The sequence below is a fragment of the Sturnira hondurensis genome, unplaced genomic scaffold, assembly GCF_014824575.4.
Source record: "Sturnira hondurensis isolate 20B ecotype Veracruz unplaced genomic scaffold, ASM1482457v3 Scaffold0006413, whole genome shotgun sequence".
Lineage (NCBI taxonomy): Eukaryota > Metazoa > Chordata > Mammalia > Chiroptera > Phyllostomidae > Sturnira > Sturnira hondurensis.
Window position 1 is genome coordinate 11,078,558 of NW_028079044.1, and position 14,763 is coordinate 11,093,320.

Consider the following 14,763-nt stretch of genomic DNA (forward strand, 5'->3'; position numbering starts at 1 on the left):
TAGGAACACATGAATTAAACAGAAGTTTAAGTCAGGCAGAATAAATCACTACCCCTTCACATCCTGTTTTTCAAACACTATGATAGACTTTCAAAAGTAAAGTCTTATGCCCCCCCCAATATTTTTTATCAAATACTTACATATTAACACACGGGAGCCCTCGTGACTTCCTAATAATAGCCATACATACCACTCCTATTCATGCAGAAAGCTAAAAATGTCAAATCCTCAGGGAGACCACTAGCCTCTCATTTTTTTCAATAATATAACCATGACTTTGATAAGCTAGTATAATCTTAAATCATTTAAATTTAAAGCTGGAAAAGATTATGGAAGATCATCTAGTACAATTCTCAAGCGGTAAGAAGCAAGGGTCTAGGTGTTTAGAAGCAAGAGGGACTTACACTATAGTAAAATGATACTGAAGTTAAAAAAAAGTAAACAGTTTGTGTGTGTGTGTTAAGCTATGGCTAAAGTTTGAAGTTCACACCACAGGTATCTAACAACAGAGGTAAAAGGATAAGGACCTCACCGAAGTACATACTTATACTTCTTGTAAGTACATATAAGAAGCAACTTAAGTCCCTAGAGAGCAACAGGTAAGTTCAAAGCATCTATTTGGGCCACATAGTCGAACTGCACTTAGCCTCTAAAGAAGATCACAGAACATGATCTAAAATAAAATGGTTTCACCCCAAAATAAAGCATTTGAAGAAATAGGAGCCTCTTTGGGGAGGCACAATTTTCTCCTGCACTATTTTTCTTAAAAAAAAGGGGGGGGGATTTTGTTTATTTGTAGAGAGAGGGGATGAGAGAGAGAGAAAAACAGGGATAGAAATGTCGATGTTAAGAGAGAAACACTAATAGGATGCCTTTCACACATAACCAACCAACCAACCAACCAACCAGAGACCTGGCCTGCAACCCCAACATGTTTACTGATCTGGAATTGAACTAGTGACCTGGTCCAATGCAGGATGATGCACAATCAACTAAGCCACGCCAGTCAGGGCCTGCACTATCATTCTTAATCTTTGCTTTATGGCATATTAAGAATATTGGCATTAAAACTTATAAAAAATCTGGGTCACTAACCCACTATAAAGACGACACGAGAAAGCAGGTAAAAGACATCTTAAAGATCAACAGTCAAAAAAGGGGGGCGTATTTTAATAGAAAAAAATGTAATATACTCTATTATAAATGCCAGGCATCTATTTCTATATTTCAGAGATTAAATAAGTGATGTAAAGTAGGCGATAAAGCAGAATGTAAAAAATGAAAAGTAAATGCAAAGAATTCCAAGAGACTAACCTTGCCCCAGGTTTCTTGAACTATGACTATTTTTCCAAAATACTACACAAAGGGAAAAGTTAAATACAGGGTAGGGTAAAATGAGCTTTACAATTGTTTCTGTGGAAATTAATATAATAATTAGCCCTGGCTGGTGTGGCTCAGTGGATTGAACACCAGCATGTGAACTGAAAGATCTCTGGTTCCCAGTCAGGGCACATGCCTGGGGTTGCTGGCCCCCAGTTTGGGGCATGAGAGGCAACAGATTGATGTTCCTCTCCCTCTTCCCTTTCCCTCTCTCTCAAAGTAAATACATAGAATCTTAAAAGAAAGAAAATAAAATAAGTTATAACAACAATAATAAACTATGTTTCACTTAACTATAAACCTACTTTTGCCCCACCTTTTATTAACACCAGCCAACACATCTTTGTGTTCTGACATTTCCTCATTTTAGATGTCAACCCCTGATAATTCAAAAGATAAGGCTTGTTATTTTAAAAAAATAAAGGATTATATTATTTCCTTTATTACTTTAAATTTGTATATTATTCCATGTGTTAAAATATTAATTACTTGTCAGTTATTGTCTGGTAAAATTTAAAATAATTTTTAAGGGCACATACTCAAATTTCATTCACACCAGGCATGGTTCCAAGACCTGAGGTGATAATACATCTTTTTCATCACAATATTTATTATAGAAAGTTTAACCAGTTTAGTCTCCTCTTTTCCACAAAAGATAACTTTATAAACAACCTACCTTGCCACATGATAAAATCAGTAATCTCCATTAAGGCACAAATCAGATTCAATACACCTACCACCCAAATACTCAACCGTAATAAAACCGCCAGAATTAATAAAATTTCTCTGAATCTACAATTGGGTAAAACATTTTCCTACCTTCACATTGGTTCCTCGGAAGAATCTTCCACCTTGTTTTTATCACATTTTCCAAAATTTGTAGTCCATAATACTGAAAATTGGATAATAGAAGTATGTGAATATATTGCTGTAAGACTAGCAACTTTCAGGATTAACAAATGGACAGACATTCACATTTACATCTAAAGTTTCAAAAACATTATGCTACCAAGTTTAATTATATATATTAAACAATAAGAATCTATTCACCCATATACTGAGTTTTCATGCATTTTCCTCATTTTATTGTTTACTACTCTATTTAATGTCCTGCTGTTTATACATGCTCACACCAGGAAGAACCAAATAAAAAGCCCCTTTGCAGTCAAATGGGCTTATCTGTAGAAGAAAAGTAGCAGCCAAATATGAATTCACAGCATAAATGACTGCTCAAAGGCTCACATACTTTTTTTACACGACCAGGCTCCTAAGAATTTAGCAGCTTGGATACTCTCAAGCTTCCTACCACCTTCTAGGAGTTGTAAGCTCTTGGCCAAGCATTATAGTACTGTCACAGATACTTTCTATAGGAAGTGTTTACAAAGATCACTGGTGTGTTACTTAAGGAGCAGCAAGACAGCCCATGGGTTTTATTTTAAATTTTAACCCCACCCTTATAGTTGCTATTTCTACTAATTTAAAGATAAACTTTTGTGCACAGTCAAAAATATACAAATGCTGGCTGCAATCTGTATCTACCTTTCAGGTATTCCTAAATATAAAAGTTATAACTAAAAAGGTAAGAAAGTTAATAAATAGATACCACTTTCAAGCCATTTTGTCCCTCCTGCTGATTACTCACTCTAAATAGTCAAGAATGTTTATAACAATTTATAATGCTATAGGGGATAAAACCCAAAATTATCATCATGACCAATTAGTGTGGATACACAGGAGGAAGAAAAAGGACAAAATTGTTGTGGTATGTTTCAACTGGCTGAATTATAGGGAAGAATCGGCCATAATACCTGAAAGGTAAACTCACTCACATAGACATAATTAACCTCAGATTGCAAGTTTTGGCTGAGAATAAGAGTTCATCTTTAAAATGGTTAGTCATCACACAATAAAATAGGAGCATTAGTATTTCAACCAAAGGGATCATGTGAATGAATGCTCATTTTATTCAAAGCACAATATAGACTGTCCCAAACTACATTGTGCTCAAACAGTAAATGTTTTTGCTGTTTTCTTTCATTTTAACATTTCATACTTTTCACGAAAAATTTTAGCTGAAATCCTACATTTGGAAACATTCCTTAAGAAGACTTCCAAAATAAAAACAAGGCCAAAGCAAAATTCTGAAAATACAAATTTGATGCCAGTATAGAGTTTCATAATCAGCAGTAAATAATTTACACCTCTCTGTAGGTCTAGGTCTCAGAAAAATGTAAATGAAAGCAAAAAAAAAGTTTCTAATAGACTGAAATTCTAAATTAATTTTAAAAAACATACTGTTCTAATAACTTTAATTCTATATGCATGAAATCAGACTGCCAAGGTTTAGCAAGTCAAGACAATGTACTTGTTACTTCATGGAATATATCCTCTTACTAATTCTAAACTGATTAAAAAGACCTTTGCCCTGGCTGGCATGGCTCAGTGGATTGAGTGCCAGCCTGTGAATGAATGGTTCGATACCCAGTCAGGGCACATTGCTGGGTTGTGTGTGTGTGTGTGTGTGTGTGGGGGGGGGGGGGTAGACACGCCAGTGGTACCACATGAGGCAACCACACATTGATGTTTCTCTCCCTCTCTATATATAATAAAATCTTTTTTAAAAACCTTTAAAAATTATGAACCAAATCTCTATAAATACTAGTAACATTACAATAATAACCAATGTTTTTCAACTTACACTTCTTAATTAAAGGATACACTCCTTCATTTTTATGTTTATTTACTTCTTCCTTTATGTTTGACACTTTGTTACCTAAATTACTAACCTCTAGTCTTTTCTCCAACTGTAAAAAAGGTAGCATGAGCTTGCAGAAGATACAACTCATCTTTGCTTCTTTCTGCCAAGGGGGCTGAGGCAGGAAGCCCAATAACAGCTTTTCACTAATTAGGCCAAAGGAGTACATAGATCACCACCATAATATCCTGAAACCAAATCTCTCCTAGATATTAAGACTCTATACATGATGAGAATTCACATTTCTTTGAAAAAGAGTATATCTTGATTCAAAAATCTTTAGTGACACCCAAATCTGAAGGCCAATGATAACTACTTTGAAAATATCCAAATAATTCCATCATTTTAAAGAATTACACTTCTGCATTACATCACAGGATTTGAGAAATCCACTGCTGAGTTATGAAGACGAGGGACAGATAACAGCAAAGACTAAATGAAAAAAATACATGAAATGATCCCTATGGTAGAAATTTCTACTGAGCCCTTAGAAATGCTTATTTTATGCATTGACTTCCCCTTTCCCCTCCCACCACCCATGAAACAAAAACAATTGATGAACAGAATTCAGTTAAAGGGAATCAAAAGGGTAGACCTTGTGGAGGCCTGCCGTCAAAGCCTAGCTGTGTCAGTTGCACAGGAAGACACCCCTTTTCTTCCTATTACAAGCAATCAACATAATGGAACATTATGATTAATATCAGGTAGTGTTAACATCTTTAAAGAAAAAAAAAATGATTGCATAAAAGCCAAATGTCATAGTGCATAAATTTAGCACCAAATCATTTGCAATTTATGTAAATTGAAGAATTCTTTACCTGTTGCTTTCTTTCTGTTCCTCTAATCATCTCATTTTTCACAAGACAAATTTGAGTTTTTAAAAATACTGTTGATAAATCAACTTATTAGTAATGTCTGTCAGTATAAAAAGCAAAATTTACCAGGCAAGCAAACAGGCAAACACTGTTATGTTACTTAAGGTTAGCACTTTGAGGAAGTTCTGAACTGTATTTTTGCCCTAAAATTTACAAGATGTCAAAACTAATTAATATTTCAAAACTGTTAATTAACACAGTCTGATTTCAGAAACAGATGTGAACATGGCTATGTTCTGTTTTAACACAATGTATACCAGAGAAACCTTGTGTGTATTAAACAGAATGCCATGCATGGTTATTTTATTACGTTAATGCAGTTTAAAGAGAAGTGTGAATCATCAAGCCTAAAACAGTCAAAACACATTTTGATCAACCCTTCTGTTAAAACTTAAGAAAAAAGGACCAAATTATAACATTTTCAATTGCAAATAGAAACTCAGTGCTGTCTCATTAAAAGCATTGATACCACAGAGTAGGGTTTTACACTGCCCATACAACTTGGTGTTGGAGGTGCCTAGCCTGTATTATATTGATTACTTGCCCAAAACAATCCCTGATGTTGTTTCATCTCTGAATAACATTCAGAATTAATGCTACTTAGAACTATATACATAGTCTAAAAACAAAAGAAAAAACCCCCCCCAAACAAAAAAGCCACCTTGCATACTAGTCCCAATTACAACGCCTCATAATTCTTAGGACTATTTGCAAGAATTCTATGTTCAAGACTAAATTTTGAAATAACAATATTAAGTGATTTGAGATAACAAACACTCATACTAAAAATGAGATACCTTCCTCAAAGTTTATGACTGGAAGAAAAGAATAAATGGATTTTAAAACCACCACTTGCTTACTTTCGTGTTCATATTCTGTGAAAATTCCAAAATTGTGTCAACTCTTGTCCATGCATCAGGATGCTCCTTTAAATGCGTCAGTACTTCTTGAGCCATTCTTTGCTAAAATATTATACAAAAATAACCTTCAATTCACTTGTTCTTTTGAATCACTTATTAAAATGGTATTGACAAATACTAACAAGACAGTGATTCTACCAACTTTCAGAAACACTCAAGTTATTAGTCTTCACAGATATAAAAATGTGTTCATTATCACTCTTAAACTTCAACTAAAAAATGGGAATATTCATTCATTTGAAACAAAATAGCCTTTTTGGAGTAATGTTTTATTTGATAGTCTCAAAATTAAAAGGAATTTCAATCAATGCTACTAACAAAGATCTACTCTGACATAAGTTCTCAGCACTTGCAATCAACCAAAAGCAACATAAAAAAATCCATCTACTTAGATAAATTATATAATGGTATAGCTGTTTCACAAGCATCACAAAGCAATCTCTAAAAAAAATTACTTATAGAAATGTATTGCACAGGAAGACAAATCTGAACTAGGTCTAAGTAATACTACAAATCTCAAATGCCTATAGATATATCTATAGGCATTAAGACCCTTAGACTTTTTAAATATCTCCTAAACTTACTTTTTTCCCACTTTCTGAATGTCCCGTAATTTCGCATACTAAATCTCAGCTTATTTTGAAAACTCTTCAAACTTTAAAAATGCAAATGAAAAAATAATATTAAACCTATGTAACCATTATCTAGAACAGGGGTGTCAACATCAGCCTCGTGGTTGCCTTCAAAGGGCCTAATGTAATTTTAGACTGTATAAATGTTACTCCCTAAGTTACGCGAGAGCTCGGAGCTGCTCCCAGGTAGAGAAGCAAGGTGCCAGAAACAAGGTGCCAGGCTGGTTAAAACAAGGTGGAGGGCAGGATTCGGCCCATGGGCCTTGTGTCTTCCACCTGTGATCTAGAGTGCACCTGTTCTTCTCTTAAACATAAAAGATGTAAAACTTATGGAGGTAACCTCTTTTAAGTTTCTCCAGTGTCACTTCCCTCCTTTGTTCCTTCTTTAGAAATAATTGCTTTCTTGAAGTTGTTCTTTTCCTGTCCAGTATTTACAGAGCATGTGTGTAAATTTCATAAAAAAATATAGTTGTAGCCCTGGCTGGCATAGCTCAGTGGATTGAGCGCGGGCCTGTGAACCAGACGATCGCGGTTCGATTCCCAGTCAGGGCACATGCCTGGGTTGCAGGCCAGTTCCTTGTAGGCTAACTACCAGCAGGGGATGCACAAAAGGCAACCATACATTGATGTTTCTCTCCCTCTCTCCTTCCCCTCTAAATAAATAAATAAATGAAATCTTTAAAAAAATATATATAGTTGTAAAATTACTAAGCATTATATAAATAGTATATCATACAGAATTCCTTCTGAAATTCGCTGCTATTTGACATAGCACCTCCTCCCAGCTTTACTGAGGTATGACTGAAATGGACAGTTAAAAAAATCTAGCCTTGCTGACATTATTTATCTAGTTGGGTGTTTTTTTACCAGTATAGTTTCCCATATGTGAAAAAAGGATGTAATTCCATTGTTCCCCTACTCCCAAGAAGCAAAAGCTTAATATTCTTCACCTTTTTAATGGCTGTTTTGTAGCTCAACTGGATCTTCCCTAACTATCTTTTACATATTTCTGTAACGTATTGTGGCCAAAAAAGTTTGATGGTTTTAAAATTTGTCATTTACCCTTCTGTTTGACTGATTTACTTGATAAAGGTACAAATCTATGGTCATAAAACAACCATCAGCCCTGGCTGGTGTAGCTCAGGGGATTGAGCGCGGGCCTGGAACCAGAGTATCGCAGTTCAATTCCCAGTCAGGGCACATGCCTGAGTTGCAGGCCAGTTCCCAGCAGGGGACACATGAGAAGCAATCATACATTGATATTTCTCTCCTCTCTCCTTCCCTTCCCCTCTGAAGATAAATAAATAAAATCTTTTAAATAAAAAAAAAAAAAAACAACCATCAAAAAGGGGGGAAGAGAAGCATACATTTCCATTTCTGACACAGGCACCTCATAATCTCTAACTTAGCTTTTATTCAAATTTACCCTCCCCCCCAAAAACACACACACACACAACGTACTCCTATTTCAGCTTTGATGCTGAGAACTGTTTTCCTCAGTAATGGTTATAATATCATATTCATGATTTTCTCCATTAATCACTAGCAACATAGCCTGCTTACTGTTTTAAAACATGAGTTAAACTAAAGTTAGATAGTGGTTCTGTACCCTGACACCACCACCAGAATCCTCATGAAACTCAAAAGAAAAATCAGCTGCCTGGGTTTCATCTGAGGGTCTGGGGCTAGAGCTACTCAGAAAATACAGTTGTACATGTATTTTTTAATCTGACTTCATTAACAGACTGATAGCTTAATGGGCAACACTTATATTACGTAATAACTGAGAAAGGCAGAAAGCAAGAGGCAGAAAGAGTAGTGATGTGAATTATCTAGGGCTAAAGAACATTTTTGCAGTGTTTTGATTTTCTCACTGAATCTCTAAACATTCATTTCTAACTAGACATAGACTTGCATACAAAATAGTAACAAGAACAGGATATATAAAAAAAATCCAAGCCTAATAAAGTTATTTTGTCAAGATACTGTCACATCCTTTGAGGTGATAAGCATTCCAAATATAAGTGAATAAATACTTCCCATACTATCACCATTTCAACCTCTGCAAAAATCATGTCTCCTTTTAGTTTTTTTTTGTAGTTGTAATTTTACCGTCCAAAGTTAATGCTAGTATTTGCACAGTAGTGTCTTTATTTTTCCCTAATCCCACTATTCTTATATAATATTCTTTCACTAACCTAAAACTCCAGAGAAGTTAAAAAGACACAAACAGGAAAGAAAGAGGGGAAAAAACCCTGGCATCTCCCTGTGTTACTAACTGAATGCTGAAAGTATTCCAGTTGCTAAGCAATAGATTAAAAGAGTTCAAGACACTTAACATAATATTGGAGAAAATACCCAACTCTTTCCTATCTTTTCCCCCTGGCTGCTTACTTGGCTAAAAATAGAAAAATGCTTGTAACAGAAGGTAGTCCTAATGTTATAGCGCTAAATATCTTACTATACTTCCCCCATCTAGGTACAAGTTTTGCCTGAAGATTTAAAAAGCCACCCTTCTAGTGATTTCTTCTCCAAAGTTATGCAGTTCTTTTTAAACAGTTAAGCATTGAGTTTACATCACACATGCTAAATCTTCCTACTTCCAAATGTACTCTTTAAATAAAATTTCTTCTAGGTATCAGACTCTATGAACAGGTGCTTTTCAAACTTCACAATTAATCCTACAATCTCTTGCAAAGTAGGTAATAGCTTGTAGATGAGATGGTAATGAGAAACAGACTGAACTAGAAGTTTAAACATGATTTTTAGAAAGAGTTCTTAACTGACTTTAAGTTCTAAACCTGCTTCTCTATCTGTAATATAAAAAATGTCAGTTTAGTGACTGTACAACTGATTTGTCATACAACATCTAAACATGAAATCTTTACTCTTAGGGAAAGCTTTTATAAGTAGAAAATATTTACACTTTTTAAAACCTACCTTTTCAGTTTCTTACTGTTTATTAAAAAGTCAAATTTAAAGCAAATCAATAAATCTCAGTACTAGGAAACATTACTAAAAGCTGCATTACTACTACATAGTTTTCATGATAAAAATTACTACTTCTCAGTTATAAGCATAGAAGAGACCATCAGTCCTACATTCATTCATAATACCTTTAGATATTGTAAACCAGGTTACAAAAGAACAAAGATTAAAAACAGCAGCAAAAAAAAAATAAATGCTCATTTTCCTAATGGCTACAGCTTTATGCCTCTAATATATTCAAAGCTGAGCCCAACTTTACTTCATGAATTTCAACCTTACTTTCATACTTCCAAAAGCAGCTGCTTTCTATACATACATGTTAAAACAAAGCTTAAACCTCCATATTGAATGTACAGCATGAGGAAACTACTACATGATATATGTGATAAGTACAGATACAGTAACTTTTCCAGGAATGCTTTTGGAGACTAGAACTCTGATTAATAGCCCCTAAGAGTATAAAATTGGACTAAGGAGCTTAGAAAAATCACTGCAGAGTAATTTTTTCCACTCATACAATTTTCATAGTCCCCTTTAATTTAAAATTCCCTTATTGACAAGTTTTTTATCCAACAAAAAAGAAACTTTTACTCATTTAAAAGTCTTTGAGATTCGCTTCACAGTGCAAAGTTTCAAGATTGTTCAGTTTCTTGTAACATGTACATTTTAAAAACTTACAAATATCCCTGTCTTATCTTTCAATTGGTTGATGGGAGGAACTCCTTACAATGATCAAAAACATTAATAGTATCATGTTCACAAACACTAAAATTCAAGTAACATGAAGATGTTTGGTATTATTGGATTTTTTAAAACAAGTTTTATCTGTAAAGTACTTCTGTAATTTAAATGTTTCAAAGATAAAGAATTACAGTAACCCAAAGTATATTAAATATGTATAAGGTACATACAACCATTACTATCTACACAGCATTTAATATGTTGCACTTTTATTAAATGGAATAGAATGCTTAAGAATAACAGAGCAAGATTATCCCACTCTAACCGTGTCAAAATATAACCCAGTTTCTTTCTCTAGAAATGTCTCATTAAAATTAATCTATAATTCTGAATTAATACAAACTATGGAATACTTTTTAAATGGCGATAGTTCAAAATTGTATTAAAAACCCAACAACTTTTTTACACTGCAATGTTGTTAAAGTTTTGACCAGCTACTTTACCTGGGCTCCTTCTCCATGGTATAAGCAATTCACCACATTGTCTAAAAGGTTGATATCCAGTTTTTGGCTGAAATCAAGCAGCTGACGTGCTGCATGGTCTGCTAACATTGTCATAATTGCTGGCATAGATAACTGAAAATAGAGGAAAAAAGGTATCTATGAAGTTTTGGTATCAGTCAAAACTTTCTACTCAAGTTATTTTACTTCAAATGCTCACACAAATGAGTATTTTAGAAACTTTTTACCTAAAAACTGATAGTAAAAGCAAATAAAAGCTTAAGTAACTGTCACTCCATAACAATATTAGTTATTAGGGGCCATCAAACTTTTCTAGACCCCAGAGAAATTGTACTGTTCTTTACTAACGCTTATTTAAAGTTACCCTAACCTTCTTAAAAAATGAGTCTATTAAAACTGATACAGTCAAGGGGACGTGTTTCCTCCCCTCCGTGTACTAGTTCAGTAAAAATTCACTTCCCCTCATTTTACATTAATTTTTAAGATATGCTTAAAAGGCAAGAAGGTGCTAAAAATTAAATGTAGTACACAAAATTTTGCCATTATGTGTATCAATGTTTATTTATCAGGAACCACCTGTCTAACAAATTTGGTACCTCCGAATAAAAACAAATTCTACCATAACAGAAAATGAGCTTCTCCACCTCAAAATGCACTGGCTAAAACCTACTGGTTCACATGAAATGTTATCTATACTTTAATAGGGTTCCACTCCAAGATGCCTGCCTGCACACACCCACAAGACTATGGCTAGTGCCATATTTTAAAAAACTCAGTTTTGTATACAATTACAAAAGACTCAAGACGCTTTGAAATTCAGGCATGAAACCTCAAGTTCAAGAACTCCTGGCTCACACTGTATTTAGACTCAACAAGGTCAGATGGTCATCTCCACTTCTCCCCCTCATAAAAACCTTCCAGGATCAGAAAACAGGTGACTAATTTGATTACGTTTGGATAAACTAGCTGGATAGGAAAAAAAGGCTTTATTTCTTAGATATTTTATAGCATTTAAAAAATGATCTTAACAATAATGGCAGCAACTTTTATTTTAGCTCAAACGTTTTATTAAATGATGTGTTACACAGAAGTCAAAAGATGAGTCCGCTAAGTTACATATAAAGTAAAAATCAAGATATTAAAATTTGAAGGTTTTTTATTCCTCTTAAGTTTTTTGATCCATCAATGACAGTGAAACTGAGATTTCAAAGTCTTATAGCAGTTTTTAAACAAATACTGAATACCTGGCACACACAACAAAAACCTTTGATCTAAACACTAATATAAAGTTGAGGCTGAACAACAATGTCCACAAAGCACCAAGATCTACATATCGAGTTTTCGATTTTTTTTGGTTAAAGATTGAACAAATTTTCCTGTTTAATCTTATCATCATTTAATAGCCAAAACAAAAAATAAACTCTTAAAAAGTTTCAAGTACTTTTTTCATAGAGTTCTTCGTGCTAAACTCTTCCTAAAAATCAGAATACAAATAAACTTGTGTTAAACTGAAGAGTTTTGCCATCTTTAGAACTAGCGGCTATCTTCGAAATGACCTACCTATTCTTGAACTGGAGGTAGTACAGAAATGGCGGCTTTCTGGCCAATGCCAAGCACACTTTCTCCCCCAAGTCAAATAGCATCCGAAACATTCCTCCCCCTTACAGTAGTGTCCCACACTCTTACAATGCACAATCAGGCAGATAAATTGCCATGGTGAGAGGTGAAACCACCACAAATACTTTTTTCCCCTCTTTGGAACACTCAGTCCTAAAATCCACTCACTGGATAGCATACACAAGGGATTATCTAGCAATGTGGTGACTTTACAAGTGATTACCCAAATACTTTCACTGCCACTACAAACTGAATAGGCAGGCGGCTACCTACTGCCAATTCCCACCCCCCAAAACAAAACAACCGTTGGTTATTGATAACTAGCTATTACGTTAAAAATACATAAATTTTTTTTAAATCTCTACAAGGAGAACCACTGCTACCATAGGTGTGCGGGCAATTGCTTCATTCAGTAGAAACACACCTCACTAAGGCCCGCCCTCCCCTCGCTTCCCACCGGAACAGATTTGCAGCACTTCTAACTATAGCATACCGGAGCACGCACTCACCCCGCCCATACTCGGAGGAGGCAAAACCAGGCGCCCAAAGTTCACCGCCCCATTCTCCAAGCAGCATGGCCTCTGCGTGATCAGAGGAGGTCCCCGCTGGACAAATCTTTAATGCTTCCTCTACTACACCACTTCCTCCCACCCACGCTAAACTCAAGAGGCATCGGAATGAAGGAGAATCAGGGCATCATCCACTATACAGTACTAGCAGAAAAAATTCGATCACAACTCTCAAGCCCCTGAAAACAAACTACGGCACGAAACCCCATTTGCTAGATCCGTGAAAAATCAACTAGGCTTTCCTATTTCTAATCCTACTCTGCAAAAAAGGGGAAAAAACTCAAGATTTTGAGTTTCCCTGCAGGAGGAGCAGAGACTCGGCAGCCCCTCCCTTCTCCGATCCCAAGCTCTCCACCGAACAGCCACGTGATGCAGGCGGACGTTTCAATGCTGCTGCACTAAATATTTCTGGAAACTTCCACTCCTAATAATTCACAGAGATGTTCCTCAAATCACCCCAACTTCTCTCCAGCCCCTTGGGCTGGGGAAGCCCTTCCACCCCCGCGCCGGGGCCCTGCTTCACTATCACGCTCCTCGCTTTCCTCCACAGTCACCCGCACAAGCGAATGACCCTGCAAACACTCCCCTCCCGCGGCCGCCTCCCCGCCTCCATCTCCCAGGGGCAGAAGCGGCTCCATTCAATCGCAGGGTCCTCTGTGGGCCTGCCGCCGCCTCCCCGGCTCGCTTCCCGCGGCCGCCGCCGCGCCCCAAGTCGGCCTCCTCCCTCCCAGCCATGCCGCCGCCCGTCCCCCGGCCCCGAAGACACAGTCGACTTACCCAGAGATTGAACCAACTGCTTCTTCCTTCCTTGTCGGGGAATTAGGGAGAGGGAAGGTGGGGAGAGGGGAGAGGGAAGGAAGTCAAGGTGGGTTTCAGTTTTCCCACCTTAAAAAAGGAAATTTAAAAAAAGGAGATGAGGGCAAAAAAAAAGCTCAGCAATATTTAGTATTCAGGGACACTTCACCCCGACACACACACACACACCCGCCCCCCCCCACAAAAAAAGGGGGAATTAATCTGGGGAATAAACGCTCCCGCCTGGCTGGGGAATGAGGGGAGGGGGAGGGGAACGGGGTCAAGTCCCAAAGATTCAGCCCCAGGGGGACCCTCCAGCTACAGGCGGCAGCAGGAGCAGCAGAAGTAGGGGTACAGAGTCCACACGGCTGGGGGACGCTCTGCTGCCAGTTGCAGTCCGACTTCCCCTACCAAAATACGGCTCGCTCTCTCACGCGGCTCCGGCGCTGGGCCCCCCCCCACCCCGGCTCGCCTAAACTTTCCCCCCTTCTCCTGCTCCTCAGCGACTGGTGGTTCCCCCCTCCCCCTCTGGGTGGTTGCACGGACTGCAGCAGCACAGACTGGAAGAGGCACCGCCGCCGGGGCTGTAGCTACTGTTGCTCTTGCTGATGCTGTAGCTCCCGCTGCTCCTGCCGCGGCCGCTGCAGCCGCTTCTCCCCCTCCTCCTAGTGCCTCAAACTCGGAACCGGTTGAAACCGGTTCAGACTGGGAGATTCCATCTCGGTTGAGTTTTCAGCCCATGGCGCCGCGGAGCGTTTGGAACCTGGGCCTCCGCCCCCAGCCTGCCCGTCTATTGGCCAGTTCCAGCCACAGCCGCGCCATCAGCCTGCCTCTTATTGGCCAACCCGCCCGTCATTCCCACCTCAAGTCTCCACACGAGCCCGCCGCTTTGGCCCCCGCCTCTTTCCAGCAGCGATTTGCCCGCAGAGTGGGGGAAGGGAGTGGGGCGGGTCGAAAAAGAGCGAGAAGGGGGAGTGGAGGATGAGGGGGTGGGACAAGAGCTGAACCCCGCAGAGAAGAGAGTGAAAAG

General features: G+C 37.7%; 1 protein-coding gene across 2 annotated transcripts in view; it reads right to left on the reverse strand.

Annotated features, from left to right (window-relative positions):
* The window catches only part of XPO1 (exportin 1), a 45,367-nt gene extending 30,863 nt beyond the window's left edge, over nucleotides 1-14,504 (reverse strand). Inside the window, exons 1-4 of one of the 2 annotated variants that reach the window (XM_037048005.1) lie at nucleotides 13,716-14,504; nucleotides 10,735-10,866; nucleotides 5,871-5,972; nucleotides 2,200-2,272 (exon numbers count right to left, since the gene is read on the reverse strand). In XM_037048005.1, the coding sequence (XP_036903900.1) occupies nucleotides 2,200-2,272; nucleotides 5,871-5,972; nucleotides 10,735-10,860 (301 nt within the window). In that variant the 5' untranslated portion in view covers nucleotides 10,861-10,866; nucleotides 13,716-14,504. Of the gene's footprint in view, nucleotides 1-2,199; nucleotides 2,273-5,870; nucleotides 5,973-10,734; nucleotides 10,867-12,878; nucleotides 13,218-13,715 lie in introns of those variants that run through there. The other variant, XM_037048004.1, reaches the window with a different exon arrangement.
* Between the last annotated feature and the right edge of the window lie 259 nt (nucleotides 14,505-14,763).